We start from the raw sequence: 15,873 nt of genomic DNA on the forward strand, positions 1-15,873 counted from the left end.
ATTAGTTATAGAACATAACTAACTACCCACAAGTATTGCTTAGTGGTAGTATCACACTCACACAATAAATTGTAAATATATAAAGGCTTGTATTATAGTACGTAAATATTGTAGTGGTTTTAAAGACCTGACCCAGTAGGAGCTTAAAGTCGCCCTCTAAATGCACTCATTATGCATAATAAGTGGCAAGGCAATTAGTGTCCTCACAGCCACTTTCACACACACACACACACACACACACACACACACACACACACACACACACACACACACACACACACACACACACACACACACACACACACACACACACACACACACACACACACACACACACACACACACACACACACACACACACACACACACACACACACACCGGAGCCAGTAGACAGTGTTACCCAGGTGAATGAGAAGGATCAAGTAGCAATACCTGTATACTCTCCCTCTCTCTTCCTCTCTCTCCCTTAATCTCTCCTCTGTTGCGCATGAATGTACACCCACATCCCCCACATACACACCACACACACACACACACCACACACCACACACCACACACCACACACACACACACACACACACACACACACACACACACACACACACACACACACACACAGTTAGAGAGACCCACTCTAAACAACATGATAGAGGGCACATGGATCTGAGATCTGACCCTCCATTGTTGAGATACACACTGGCACAACATGATGATAACTTCATATTATGATTACCTCGTCTAAATATTGAAGATATCATCTAAAATGGATCATGATATAATGCCTAGAGGGAGTTTAATTTGTACAAACTGCGGATTAGAGGTATTGGGTTGGGCTGCATTAATGTTTTAGACCACAGTTGTGTGTTTGTAAAGCTTGATTATGCACACATATTTCAATGTTTAGGGTATGCAGGAATCTAGGAATGTTATTGGTAGTAATGGTGGTTTGATCATTGTTTAGTAATGTGGCAGACAAATTATTTGTCTGTCAAAGCCTAACATTCCCATGTGAGACATGGCAAAGCAAGGGGTTTCTTAGTGTAGGTTAAGGTATGTAATCATTTATTCAGGAATTCAAATAACTACAACAATCTCCAGCAACAAGCCTGATTGGATGACAGTTGTGTGTTTGACTCTATATTATACATGTTTATAATTCTCTGGACCCTATCAAACAATGTATAAATGAACACCTTAATTAACAGGAATACAATTAGAAAATGATTACTGGACAGATCCGTTATCTGTTGTTAATAATAATATGGTTATTGCTTCTTACTGCATTCACTTATATTAATTAATATTTAATGAATGTGCCCTTATTGTAAAGCGTTAACAAATGTTGCTTTAAGTACATTGGGGCCTTGAGTGAGTAGCTGTGTGGTTATTCCCTGTCCTACCTTGGACCCTGCTCTGTCTCGGTGCAATCAGCACGGCAGGGGAGCAGAAAGTGAGAGGCAGCTCAGCTGGGGGTCCGACAGGGCGGAGGGAGCACAGCCATAGGTAGATCATGATGTCCCCCTTATGAATGGGATGTATGGAACACAAAGGGTATATACTGCGCACTGTAAACCACAGTATACAGACACTCTCATTCCCCCCAGCGCTCATATTTCCATTGGATGTCAGACCTGTCAATCAAACTCTGGTCTTACTGACTGACAAAAGGGGAAGAGAATGGCTTCAGTGACTTATCTGTTTTTCGGCAGTTTCCGTTGAGACAAAGTTCCTCATATTGCATATTTTGAAAGTTTTAAAACGTGTGCTCAAATATGCCCCCTTTTACAAAAAAATGACCTCTAACCCAGATGTGTAAATGTCTGGTTCATATAGTTCTCTATTCCTGTGTGACGCCCATAAGCCAAACATGACCTCTTTCCTGGACTCCATCTCCTCAGGGTAAGCACTGGGCTCTGCACGCAAGCTAAACAGATGGGAAACAAATGGGAACCCAACCCAAAGGAACTCTTAGATCATTTGGTCCAGATGAATGTCTGCTCTTACTATGTGCCCATCTCTCTTTTACTCTTTTCCTTCCTCCATTTCTCCTTTTGCCTTGTTTTAAACATTCACGACATCAACGAACAAACCCCTTCAGTTTAGAAACCCAATTCAAACACAGTCTGGCGCTGCTTTGCATTGTGTTCAAAATCTGCAAAATGTTTATTTTTTTGGGGTTCTTACCGTGTTTGTATGTGGAGATGGTAACCCTGGCTGTTCCCAGGATCTATATAGAACGGCTTACAGTATTAAAAGTCCAGTTCTCAAGTACTTGTAGAGTAATTGTGCTACTAGCGTTCCCTGGACGGCATGGATAGTTTCTGATTACTGCTGGCTAGCTGCTCTATGTTCACATTTGGTAGAACCTTACAAGACTGACCTCCTAAGCAAAACATAGAAAACCAAGTTTCTAGACTAAGAAATCTCCAACCTTGTTCTTGAACCTAGCCATCTCTACCGTAACACCTGAACTTAACTATCCCTAACCTTGTTCTTGAACCTAGCCATCTCTATGGTAACACCTAAACCTAACCATCGCTAACCTTGTTCTTGAACCTAGCCTCCATACCGTAACACCTAAACCTAACCATCGCTAACCTTGTTCTTGAACCTAGCCTCCATACCGTAACACCTAAACCTAACCATCGCTAACCTTGTTCTTGGACCTAGCCATCTCTATGGTAACACCTAAACCTAACCACCCAGTTAAACAGCCCCATCCTGCCAGTGGGTTGTTTTCATCCCTGTAGCCCCCTGGGGAGTCTGGAAGGACTGACACTTCTCCTACCCTACCGAGACTGTTAGCAGCAATCCGGCACGCAACAGACACTCACTTGTGTCCTATCGCTAAGCACCTTTACGCTCTGCAGTAATTATGATGATGATTTTAATGATTTTAAAAGGCACTGGCAATTCAAATGAATAAAATTGTTCATATCAAAACATGACCGTAGTGACATGACATCTAAAATGTTTTGTAAACTGTGGTCATGAAGAAAATCGAATCAAATCCAACAGTCCCAGCTCCTTTGAATGTCCTTGTTGGGCCTGAACTGTCTTAAACGATCTTACATTTAATCCCAGTTATCCCAGACAAAATTCCCTTTTAAATCCATCCCTTTGGGTTGGGTTGTAGCCTTAATTCTAGCCTTGTGATGCTAGTCCCTTGCCAGCCTTTATTTTTAAAACTTTGGCCCTCCTGTTTATGTCTGGAATGCCTGGAATTATTCTGGTTGCCATCCCAGAATTTCTGTGTGAAAGGAATTTCACATTCACTTTTTGGCTGTTGGCTCTTTGTTAAAAATAGCTTGCAATATTAAAAATATTGAAACGACTCTGAAACACTATAAGCAGCAGTGCATCAAATGTAAAGGCCAGGCAAGGCAACTTTATTTTTTTAGCACTTTTCTTTCTTTTTTTAAACATGATGAGTCTTGAATCACTTTATTATTCCAACAAGGCTGCCCCCATCCACTAAGATATATTAGCTCTCTGTTCTATTGGTATTTAAACGCTGTTGGTCTTGTCAGCTTTATTTTAATGTTTTAAAAGATTATTAAGTTATTTGACTCTTGCATTCATGTAGTTGTGTGCTTTTGTGTTTTTTTGTCAGGGACAAATTCCCATTCTTTCCAACCCCACTTGATTCTTGATTCTGTTACCATAGCAACCACTTCCAAGCTGGAAAACGTGTGTGTGTGTGTGTGTGTGTGTGTGTGTGTGTGTGTGTGTGTGTGTGTGTGTGTGTGTGTGTGTGTGTGTGTGTGTGTGTGTGTGTGTGTGTGTGTGTGTGTGTGTGTGTGTGTGTAAACCCATGCGATTTGTAAGACCAGGCGTGTGTGTGTCAACGTCTGCATCTGGCTTTATTTATTTGATTTGCCTGTGAGAATGTGAGTGAATACATCTGTGCTTGCGGTTGCCTTTTATAGGGGCTGAGGGATTGTTGAGGCATTCTCCTTCTTTAGTCTTTTACTCGGGAGGCCCTGCCTGAACCACAAATGTTTTGTTGGGAAAATAAAAACAAAACAACGCCTCCGAGCTCCGGTATTGTCGTTGCATGTAGAGGAGATCAGAAGCATTCTTCCATTCGCTTTGCCACATCTTATTGTTTGACACCCACTTTGCCTCTGTATTGCTCTTAGACTACAATCCTTCACCCTGTCTCATCTTTTCCTCTGTGCGTCTTAGCTTTTTTTGTTTTCAGTCTCAGAACTACAACTCCCAATCCCATGTCTCATCTTGTAGTTTCACCACTCGTACTACAACTCCATTCCTCTCTGTCTAACCCTCTGGACTACATTTCCCATCTCTCCTGCGTGCCTCTCCAGGGGAGTGTGTGCTCCAGAGGGCCGTGTTGGTGAGGAAGAAGCTGACCGCCAGGGAGGGCGGGGGCTGGCTGGCTGGAACCCTCTTCTGCACCCACTTCAGGGTGTCATTCGTCCCCCAGGACAGCCCCAAGCCAGACGTGAGTGCCAGAGCTCAGCTTTCCACAGAGGATATGTGGAAAATATGTAATGTTCAGGCTTAACCTTAAGAGGGTTTTAGCAATGCATCATGGGAATACCCAATGGGAGGTTAAAGAGGTACTGTTTGATGTTGAGACCTTGTTGGGGTAAATAATGATGAATGATATTGTTAATTATTGTTCCAGGACAACGCTGACCCTGTCTTGTTAGGGGAGCATGATGTGGCGCTGGCCTCCATTGAAAAGGTTGTTGCGGGTAAGAATGGAGTCTAATATAATCCTCAACTGGTTCTGACTTCATGCTTTAACTCTACAGTCTCCAACCTTATACCCAAGCATAACTATCTGCAACCCTTTACCTAAAAAAAGGAATCTTCGTTACTTTCCGACTCGCATAGAAACTTTGCTCTGTCCAATCAAAATTTCTTGCAACTTGATCATAACAAAGGATGGCTCAACATGAGACGTTGAAAAAGGCCCAAAGATCACACCAACAATCAGTTTATCTATTTATTAATTCCAGTTGGCCCGTCCAGGACCAAGCTGGTGACCCCCAACTCGTCTCTGAAGTTCACCCCAGAAGAGCTGGTGCTTTACTGCAGGGACCTGAGGGTCATCTGTTTCCTCTTCGACCGCCTGACCCCCGACACCCAGGCCGTGGAGGTCTGTGGCCCGCTGGTTTAACATGCTATCTGCTTGTGTTAGAACGCAGGTATTCAATGGATAAAAGAGGAAATAAATCAAGGGTATCGAGAGGAGGATATATCTATATATTTTTTTGCTACTACATCTAGAAGCTTTGAAAATAATCTTGTTAATGTGACACATTGCTGTTCTGAAATCAGATAGATAGAGTACATAGAGTCAGAGCGAGAATGCTTTAGCTACGAGAGATGAGCTAATGCCTTTTAGGACATAAAGCTAGCACTTCCCACCAATGATATTTGTGTTCCGTGCTCTGCCAGAGAGGGCGCTGCCGTTGCGGTTTGATTTGAGTTTTGAGTTACTCTTTAAATACGCTCAGCCCTGAGCAGTTGATCTGTGAGAGCGCAGGGCTTGACCCCTGGTGACCCCTGTCATGTCGATGCGTCTCTCCTCAGATAACCTACACCATCGCTAAGACCTACCAGCCTCTCAAGCCCGGCTGTGTGCTGGCCTTCCAGAACGCCGCTCTGGGCAGCGTGGGTGAGTAGTGTAGCGGGTGCACTTCTCAACACACAAATCCCACACATGCACTCTCATGCACGCATGAACACCATTTGGCAATGAATATATAATACTGTGCATTTATGTTTTTCTATCTATCTATCCATCTATCTATTTTGCCTTGCCTACCATCTGTCTGACTGTCTCACTCTCCCTGCTATCTCTTTTTCTGACTGGCTCACTCTCCCTATGCACCTGTCTGCCTGTCTGTTTGTATCATTATTTTTGTATGCAGTTCATCTTTTAGGATGTAACAGAACTCATGTTGAAGGCTGTAGGAGCCAGTGAGTCACTCATCCTCATGATTCGTGATTCATCCACCCATGCATGCATGTGTTCATTGTAAGACTCCCTCGAGTCCCTGCTGTATACTGTAGAATAAATAAAGGACGACAACAAAATCTATTCTGGTTGGTTATTCCAATGATGCACTGCTTTCCCCTAGCAACAACCCAAGCCCTAAACTCGGCCATTTCTACCCTATGCTGAATCATAATCCTTGATCTCAGATATACACGTAAGCATTTCTAAGGCATCATGTGGAATTACCAAGAAGCACCCATACAAGGTAATGGTCGTTTACTTGCTGAAGACATGTAATTGGCCCGGGGAAGGCACCGTTTGACGCCACACTTAGTTGTGGAGCTACATACTTAGTTGTGGAGATGTAAATAAGCGTCTTACACTAATACAGTATGGCAGCTTGCATAATTGTATGCTATTACAGTTTTGATTACTTATTTTGTTCGAAACTACGGGGGTGGAGACGCGTCGCATGAAATGCATATCTAAAACGCGAGAAATTGTCTCCCCCTCTCTTTTCATTCTTCCTTGTTTTTGCAGAGGTCTAATGCCTTAAGTAAGACAATCATAAAGAAACTAGCAGCACAACTACTTCTGTTTCTATATCGTGCTGTTCAACGATTACGGCAAGAAAATGTTTCCTTCACTGTAACTGCAGCCTGATTTGGGTAATCTTGTTTTTGTGCAGCGGGCACAGAAACGAAGGCTTACTGAAGACTTCACTTCCCTTAATGGAAAATGAAGAACTCAGCATATTAAAGCATTAAAGGTTTTCACTTCATTCAAACTGAGTTTTATGTGCATTTTTGGCGCTCAACTTGTTATTTCAAAGGATTCCTTCCCAGAAAATGGAAAGTGTCCATGCCCTGCAGGCCAGCCTCTATCTGATTCAGGCCTGAGCTGGCACTCAGGCATTGCGTCCGGAACCATAAAGAGAAATGCGATCCTTGTTGGTCACAGCGTTATGCTATGTTGGCGCTGCGCTACAGAGACTAGGTCGTGGCCGTCTTTCAGCAGCCAGATCAATAATGTACCTCGCTTCCCCTACACTTGTCCCTCCCTGACCCCTAGCTGAACCCTGTCACAGGGTCGCCGACCCGTAGAAAGTGGTGAGCATTCACGCCACCTTGATGGAGTGACTGTGTTGGCTTAACGTCTTTAACCTCTTCAATTAGCCCATACTTTATTCAACGTTGGCGCCGCCGCAGACGAGTCGTGTAAGTTCGTCTTACTACATCCCCAGTGTGTGATGTCATGCACAGCGCACACTGTCAGGCTGTGTTGGTGGAAGCCCTTTGTCCCAGGGAGACTGTCTAAAAAGGGGGCTTCACAGCCCCACTATACCTGACACCTTCAATCGTTGTCAAACAGTCAAAAGGGCACAGAGAAACTCCCCAAAACACAACCGCCAATGGATGGGTGGGAGAGTGAGTGCAATATGAGGTTGTGTCTTTGCCTGTTTGACTTTACACATCTAGAAGCACATCTAGACATCTAGAAGCTTCTCAGCTGGGATTTTATCAAAACTTGGCAGGCTCTGCAACCTCCCTGGCCGCACAAAATGGATTCTGCCAACCGAATTCTGCGTGAAAAATACACAGTACTGGCCGTCACTCAGAGCCCTCCGACTGAACCCTGAGCATCAATATTCTGATCATGGATTCCTTGTTGTGTTGCCCTCAGAGATGAAGCAGTTCCTTAGCAACCGTCGCCGTGACGGCCAGATGAACTGGTTTGAGTCTGTGGACGAGTGGGAGCGGGAGCTGGAGCGGTGCGGAGCCAAGGGCTGGCGGGTCAGCACGGTCAACGACCGCTTCGAGATGTCCACCAGGTGAAGGGCTGCCCGGCACAGCCACACACTAGGGACCTACGGAGAGATACAGTAGAACAACAGCAAATGTTTCCCATTAGGGAGAGCACAAGGCCCAGGTTAACACTGTGGCGGACGTAGAGCCAGGTGACCTGGTTATTTAATCATTTGTGGAGCACACAGCCAGTTTCATCGAAATCGGAACCGACGTTTGTGCTGTGGTTTAATGGAAGTGCTTATTTGCGAAAAGTATTTAAACAAAGGGAAGCCCATTAGAATTGACCTTGGTTGCGCTTCTTATCTAGTTTAGCCGGTGGGCCACGTCTGGTGATGTGGTAGCAAGGATCTTTATGCAGCAGCTGATGCATAAATGGAGATATTTTGAAAAAAAACAATGAATAATTTACATTTACATCAAGGGCATTTAGCAGATGCTTCTATCCAAAGCAACTAACAATAAGTACATTTGTCAGAAGAAAGAGAAACAATACATCTCTGTCGGTACAGTTAAGATGTTCATAGAAACTGTTTTTCATAGAAATTGTAAGTGCCAAGCATTTACAATTGCTAGGTTAACCCTATCTCTGTATACAACAAAGATAGCTAGGATAAGATGCTGACAATGCTAAGTACTGTTTCTAAGAACCAGGACATAGAACATCCAATAAGTGCGTAAGAGGGATGTTTTAAGGAGAGTAAGGGGGGGAGAAGGTTTGGTGGGGGATAGGGGAGGAGGCCATGCAGAGTCCAGGTGAACATATCTAAATATACCAAGTCAAATGCTATCAACTTCCTCCAGGTTAGCATCATGTCATGTTATCTGTAAAAAAAAAAACTCTTGACATAAACACTAAGCTTGATTTGTGTGTCCCCCCCCCCCCCACACACACACACACACACTCACACAGCTTACCCAGGTACAACGTGGTTCCACAAAGGGTTCTGGACACTGAGCTGAAGAGAACGTTTGCCCACTTCAACGAAGGACGCATCCCTGTGAGTAGCTCATCTTAACAGTTAGTTAGATGACTGTTGGACTTAAAAAACTCTAGAAAGTCAGTCAGATATATCTATGACCTAAAAACAACACAATAATGAATTATAAACAATCATAAAAGAATTCAAGATAATAAAAACAAACTAAGTGATAAACACAGTAATAACATGTGTTTAACTCACATTAATTGCTCCAATGGTATCCTAGAGATGGAGCTGGGTTGATTTAAAGAGGGCTGTGTATCTCTTGGGATTCCTGTTTTAATGTGGAAACCTATCCGATCGTACCGCCCACCACAGCCTGTGGTTGGAGCCCATGTGTTAAAGTGAATGTTTGTCGTTGTCTTAGCGCTGGAGTTGGAGGCACCCCCGAGGCAGTGACCTCCTAAGGATGTCCAGCTTCCAGAACAACATCTACCACGAGAAAGACGACACCAGGTGTGTGTACGCCCACACACGTACGCAGACCGTCACAACCGCACATACGCACTAACACTCACACACGCACGCATCCACATAGTCACAACCACACATTGCACACAACCGCACTACTGACACTAACACACTATCACACGCATGCACGCACGACCATACATACAAACTAACCCTCACACATACGCACATGCACGCGCTCGCACGCACGTCGGTGTTATCATGGGATTCAGAGGTTAGTCGTCATCAGTTTTGCCACAAACCACGGTTGGAAGTAGAAATAATGTGCTATCTCCAAAATGTTGCTGACAGAAGACTTTTTGGTTGATCAAATTGCTGTAATGTGGTTCCTGACGTCAATCATAGCTGGGGTTAACCGCCAAACTGCATACTCCTAGGAACAGCTGCTAATGATGACAATGTATTTTCCGATTGGCTTCGGCTCAACTCTGGGGGTGACAGCACCACGTCAGCAGCCAATTGTGTAGGGCTCATAATCATAGAGGCCACACAACGACACGTTGGGATAACCTGCTGAAAGGAGTAGGTGATAGCGGACTGGGCGAACATCAGTCCATTCTGCATCCTCATTTATCACGGGAAGGGAAGCTAGCCTGGTCGCTTGAAGCTGTAACAGAAAATTCAAGTAAAATGTTCACACTAATATTAGTATGAACATTTATATTAAAAAAAAAACACCCTCAATCAACTCAAAATCCCTTTTTAATGTTCTTAAATGACCTGTGCTGCAGGAACCTGGAGCTGGTGTTGTTTGGGAGCCAGTGGTCTCTGTGTGTGGTGGTGGACCTGGGGGAGGAGATGCCCAGCCCCGCAGAACTCCAGCTGGCCCACAGTCGCCTGCGGGCCCTCTGTCTGGGAGGTAGGGAAGGACAACACACGCACGGACACTCACTCACTAACGCCCTCATTCTCTTGATCGGTCACTCACTCACCCACTCACTCCCTTGATCACTCAGTCACTCACCTAAAAGCTTGCGCACATTCACACACACTTGCGCAAACGCAGACACACACGCTCCCTCATGTAACAGTGCACACTCCCTCAAATACAGTCAAGGACATGAGACCCAAGACGTTTTAATAGTATGCAGTAACCCTTTTGTAAATCCCTTTAAATACTTAAGTGACAAGCGTGAATGAAACCACCGTTAGTCGATCCAATCAAGCGGGCCGTTGGGTTTCAAATGAAGGCATGGGGACAGGCCGATGGATCGGACCACTGGTCCCATCAGATCCCTATCTGGGCTGGTGACACCCATTTGGCTGTCATCTCCCCAGAGCTGGGGGTGAGGGTGCTGCGGGGAACTGGTGGTGCATGCTGGGGGTTGTTGATGGTGGTGCTGGGGGAAGCAGGTTGTCGTGGTGCGCACACACCATGAATCAATGTTGCAAACCGTGTTCCTACACACCGCAGTCGACCTGACGCGTTATTCCACCGAAGGAGCACTAGAGCATGATTTATCAACTATCCAACGAATCTGCACAATAAAAAAAAAGGACAATAAAAAGATTATCTTTATATATTATACTTCAACTATTTATGTATAAAATTAGAGTGTAACACACTTTTCAGAAGTAGTTTTAATGTTTATCAGAATCAAAATGTTAGCTAGTTTAGCAGCTAAGTCCCGCTCGTTAATTCACCAATCTGCTACATCTACGTGGACATTCGCTCCCTTAACTTGTTCAACTTTTTCGCATCAGAGCTTTGCGACCATGTCGCTCGGTCACATCGATGTCGCAGACGCTGGTTGTGTTGGTGCTGCTAGGCAGACCAGGCCAGAGAGCAGGGGTATTCTAGCCTGAATCTGGGTCCCATTAGCAGGCTACTGGGGACAGTAGAGCCTCTAACCTGGACCAGGTGACAGACCCCCCGGCATCTCTTACACCACCAGAGGTTATCCCCAAGCTAAATTAAGCTTTACATCCAGAAAATTGACTATTCTCTATTCGATTTTAGGATGTGTATGACGTTTAGCCATTCAGTGCAAACTGAATATTCACCCTAAGGATTTATAAAGTAGTCAAGTAGTATTTTAAGTTGTATTATATTAAAAGAAAATACATAAAGCTATAGGAGACTTTATCATTTTATTTTTTTTGTACTTTCAAGGACTATAAACAACAATAGGCCGTGCTTATTTATGGATTATTTAATTTGACCCAGTTTGTTCCTAAATCCAACACAGTCTGAGAAGGTCAGGTCGCCTTTGACCTTTTGACCTGTATTTCAAGTAGTTAGGAAATCCCTCTGCTACCTCCCCGGCTTCCACGGAGAAGCCCATTATTTATTTACTCTGTTGAGACACTCAAACCCTGGGGGTGTTAGCTGGGTGGAGTTAGCCCGGTCTTCCTGTCTATCCTGTCTGTTCATGCGTGATGAATGGTAGGATTCTTTCTTAGGGTTCTGTTACAAAAGTTGTGATGGTCCCATCTCTAATTTAGATGTTGATGTTTGTCACGTGATTAAATAACTATTTATTACAGACAATTAATATCTCAACACAAGAAATTATTTTGTATTCAACCCCCTCTTGCTGTGGAGGTGCATTCAGTTATCAGGCAGTTGGCTATCCATTGACACCCATTCTATTCCAAACTAGCATTCAGGTGCTCCTATAACTATATCTAGGTCTGTACCACACAACTAAGCACATACGAACTGCACTGGCTAGGTAGTTTAAAGGGGACCTATTATGCTTTTTCGACTTTCGGGAAACTCTTCGTCTCATCTGGGCGCTTTCAGCATTCTCTGTCAACGCTCGTTTTCGTCCTTCTCCGCCCCCTCGCCCCCCTCCGGCCAACCCAACTCCGTTGTGATTGGTTACCTTCCTTGAAGCGCGCGCGCGGGCAGATTTGACCAGGCATATGGGGGCGCGGCAGGAGTGCATCTATGTAGATGATTTCCCGGAAATGTGAACAAGTGAATCGCAAACGTTGTCCCGAGTGCACAGCCACCCCAGACTGTCAGCAGGGAATACGTCGAAATGCATGTACGTCATTATTTGACACTTTAGTATGGTTAAACATGACTGTCAATCATTATAACAACGTTTATAGGTCATAAAAGTCAAAAAAGCATAATAGGTCCCCTTTAAACAAATAGTGCCCACAAACTTACATATTCACAATTTTTGATTCAGAATCCACACTGCTCAGTTCCTGGTAGTGTGGATGTGCATAGAATGAGACAAAATTAACTTTTACCTCCCTGAGTCAGTCCATTGAAACCGGTGAGCAAAACAATAAAAAGAGTTTGAACAAACAGTTTGATCCAAATTCACCACCATGCTCATGACCAGGTCATTTAACACTGAAGAATTCAATCTGCTCCCCTCTCGGTCTCCATAACCATGTTCAGTAGTGTGTTAACACATAATGCTTAGGCTGCGTTCCAGTCCTCTAAAAAAGTCCCCTTCTTACCCTCTCTTATTGAAATAGTGCTCTGCAGTCAGATGTCCGAATTATCCCCCAGCAGCCACTATCACTAATTCTAGCTGCATGACGCATTCTCTAAGTTCCGGGTCTCACAGTAGCCTGTGTCAACAAAATATAAACTTTGTTTGTTTTTGAGCACAATTGGCGATTGTGTTTTAGTTTTGTCTAACCTGTGGTGGACAAACCAAGATACAGCTATGGGAGATAGCATGTGCCTTGCTAAGGGGTCGGGGGAGAAAAAGTTGGACAAAAATCCTGGCTGACATGGTTGACCCTCTCAACTTAAACAATGTTCACATTAATCTGGAGTCTTTGCAAACCAGCCGAATCCTTTTTAAGTAAACTATGTGTCATACAGATGTGGTCTGTTATCCTTAAAGGACCTTATGGGAAATAAGGGGCGGGGGTTATGTTTGGGTTGGTATGCTACACAAAACTAAATGTCTTTTAATAAGTAGCTTGGAAATGGTTTGTTTGGCGGTTGCGGCCACATGATGACAAGTCTGAACCCGCCAGTCAGTATAATTGTTAGAGGATCACATTCCCCTGCTCTGTCACTAAATGCCTGACCAAGACAATCAAAAGACCTTCCAACAACCACCATGAGACCATCTTAGGTCTGAAAGAGCTCCAAAAACACACATATGTGCACAAATATACTCTCTCTCTCGCTCTCTTTCTCACACGCAACATCTTCTTTCTTGTTTCTTTACTGGAAGTGGGACATCTGTACTCATTTGTAGCTCTCCCTCATGTTTTGTCACACACACACACACACACACACACACACACACACACACACACACACACACACACACACACACACACACACACACACACACACACACACACACACACACACACACACACACACACACACACACACACACACACACACACACACACACACACACACACACACACACACACACACACACACCCCCCCAAACCATAAAATAGTTAGTCATGGTGACTTATCTAAATATTTGTTTGGATTACTGTCGCGCTCTCTCTCATAACCCTCTATCTCTCTTTTCTCTCTGTCTCTGTCTCTGTCTCTCTCTGTCTCTCGCTCATCTCTCTGTCTCTCTCCCCCTCTCATTATTTCTGATGTGGGCTGTTATTCAGGGTCATTGATTGTGCGGGCTCAGTGTTTTCTCGGGCTGCTTTGTGTCTTATCAGCACTTTGAGTTTCAGTTATTCACAGCTGCTTCCAAACCAGACATTTAGAAAAACACAGATTGATCTGTCTTCCCATCTGTCTGGTGACGAATGGTCCATTTGCTTTCTGTTCTGTTCATGTTGTTTTTGTTCTAGAGAAGAAACGTTTCAGTTTTTCCACCTTTTGATAATGTCGTGTTGATGGGTAGAATAATGGTGCTTCATGGTGTTTTTCATCATTGTTTGACAACGCTTGGGCTTCAAAACTTATTTTAGGGATGTTGAATAGGAAAGGAAATACTGCTATACTTCATTAACTATGTTGTCGTTATCTGTGACTCATCTGCAGGACTATTATGTTGACCATTCTCTGTTTTTGTTGTTGTTGCTCACAGATATCTCCAACTCGGTAACGGTCCCTGACGATAAGTGGTTATCCACCCTCGAGAGCACCCATTGGCTGGACTACACCAGGTAAAGTATTCAGATTGGCCAGTTCAACTCAGCACACAAATCGGATCACCATTTTCTCTATCAAGGGGACGTGTGTTTTCCAACATTAAAGGGAAACATTTACCGTTAATTGTGGGATTACATGTAATCATGGTCTCTCTCTTTCTCTCTCTCCCTCTCTCTCTCTCTCTCTCTCTCTCTCTCTCTCTCTCTCTCTCTCTCTCTCTCTCTTTCTTTCTCTCTCTCTCTCTCTCTCTCTCTCTCTCTCTCTCTCTCTCTCTCTCTCTCTCTCTCTCTCTCTCTCTCTCTCTCTCTCTCTCTCTCTCTCTCTCTCTCTCTCTCTCTCTCTCTCCCTCTCTCTCTCCCTCTCCCTCTCCCTCTCCCTCTCCCTTCAGGTGCTGTCTGAGGAAGGCGGGCGAAGTGGCCTGTCTCCTGAGGGGTGGTCACATGACCGTCGCACTGCAAGGTGAGTCAGGTGACCTCCAACCCCGGCTCGGATGAATTTATCCATTCATTATTCACCGGGCGGCGCTCATTATGGACTGATCCAGGCCCTGGACGCAGCACGGGTACACAGCGTGCCTCAGGGTCAGTGCGCCACAATGGCAGCCCTGCGCTGATCACCCACCGCTCCTTGATGATCTGATAGGATGGTGGTTTTTTCTTGGGGAAAATATCTGCTCCGAGAGTGGTTTCCCGTGATCTGAAGGATGTTCACATCAGAGCTATGGGAAAATGTTACTGGGGCAAACACCTTCCTTCAAAATGTTATTCCTAAATTGCGATGGTTGATTCATTAGTTCAATCATTAGTTGCTCAATTTAATTTCAGGCATCAGAAGTGATACACTGCTATAATGACATGATAGATGAAGCAGGTTTGAGTATATCTACAAAGTTTAGGGAATTCTGGGTTATGATTGAGTGGAAAGCAATAGTATCATGCGAATAGTACACTCCTGGCAAAGCCTATTAAGTTTCCCACAGCGCTTGACTAGTTAGCTGCTGTTTATTGTGCTTTTGTTATCGCTTAGCGTTGTTCGGCTCTTAATGTTGCCATGTTAAGTAGCCAGATGTTTTCAGAACCACAGTCAAACAGACGGTTCCCCACATCTGGAGACTGGGAACATGGGAGGAAAGGACGTTTTAAGGCAAAAAAAAAGAAAGAAACCTTTCCACGCAGTATTGACGCCAGAGATATGACACCTTTGGCTGTGTTTGCTTGATATTGTCTTTCTCACACTCTTACTCTCGCTTAAAGTATGCTCCTAAACCTGACACTCAATCACACACACACGCACACACAGTAAGCACCTTGTCAATGAGATCAGTGGGCTCAGGGGAAAGTTCAGAGGAGTGCTGGTTACACCCCCAGGCATGCTGAGGCGCAGGGGAGCTGCTACACAGCCCCCCTGGGGAGAGGGAGAGAGAGAGAGAGAGAGAGAGAGAGAGAGAGAGAGAGAGAGAGAGAGAGAGAGAGAGAGAGAGAGAGAGAGAGAGAGAGAGAGAGAGAGAGAGAGAGAGAGAGAGAGAGAGAGAGAGAGAGAGAGAGAGAGAGAGAGAGAGAGAGAGAGAGAGAGAGAGAGAG

At 44.5% G+C, this 15,873-nt stretch overlaps 1 protein-coding gene across 1 annotated transcript in view; it reads left to right on the plus strand.

The window, feature by feature from the left end:
• Window positions 1–15,873, plus strand: part of mtmr11 (myotubularin related protein 11) — a 29,142-nt gene that overhangs the window by 8,616 nt on the left and 4,653 nt on the right. Inside the window, exons 3-12 of the mRNA XM_056602451.1 lie at window positions 4,330–4,466; window positions 4,653–4,722; window positions 4,990–5,129; window positions 5,567–5,651; window positions 7,659–7,806; window positions 8,694–8,781; window positions 9,131–9,219; window positions 9,966–10,093; window positions 14,229–14,307; window positions 14,682–14,752. Of these exons, the coding sequence (XP_056458426.1) occupies window positions 4,330–4,466; window positions 4,653–4,722; window positions 4,990–5,129; window positions 5,567–5,651; window positions 7,659–7,806; window positions 8,694–8,781; window positions 9,131–9,219; window positions 9,966–10,093; window positions 14,229–14,307; window positions 14,682–14,752 (1,035 nt within the window). The remainder of the gene's footprint in view (window positions 1–4,329; window positions 4,467–4,652; window positions 4,723–4,989; window positions 5,130–5,566; window positions 5,652–7,658; window positions 7,807–8,693; window positions 8,782–9,130; window positions 9,220–9,965; window positions 10,094–14,228; window positions 14,308–14,681; window positions 14,753–15,873) is intronic.

This window comes from Gadus chalcogrammus, chromosome 11, assembly GCF_026213295.1.
Source record: "Gadus chalcogrammus isolate NIFS_2021 chromosome 11, NIFS_Gcha_1.0, whole genome shotgun sequence".
Lineage (NCBI taxonomy): Eukaryota > Metazoa > Chordata > Actinopteri > Gadiformes > Gadidae > Gadus > Gadus chalcogrammus.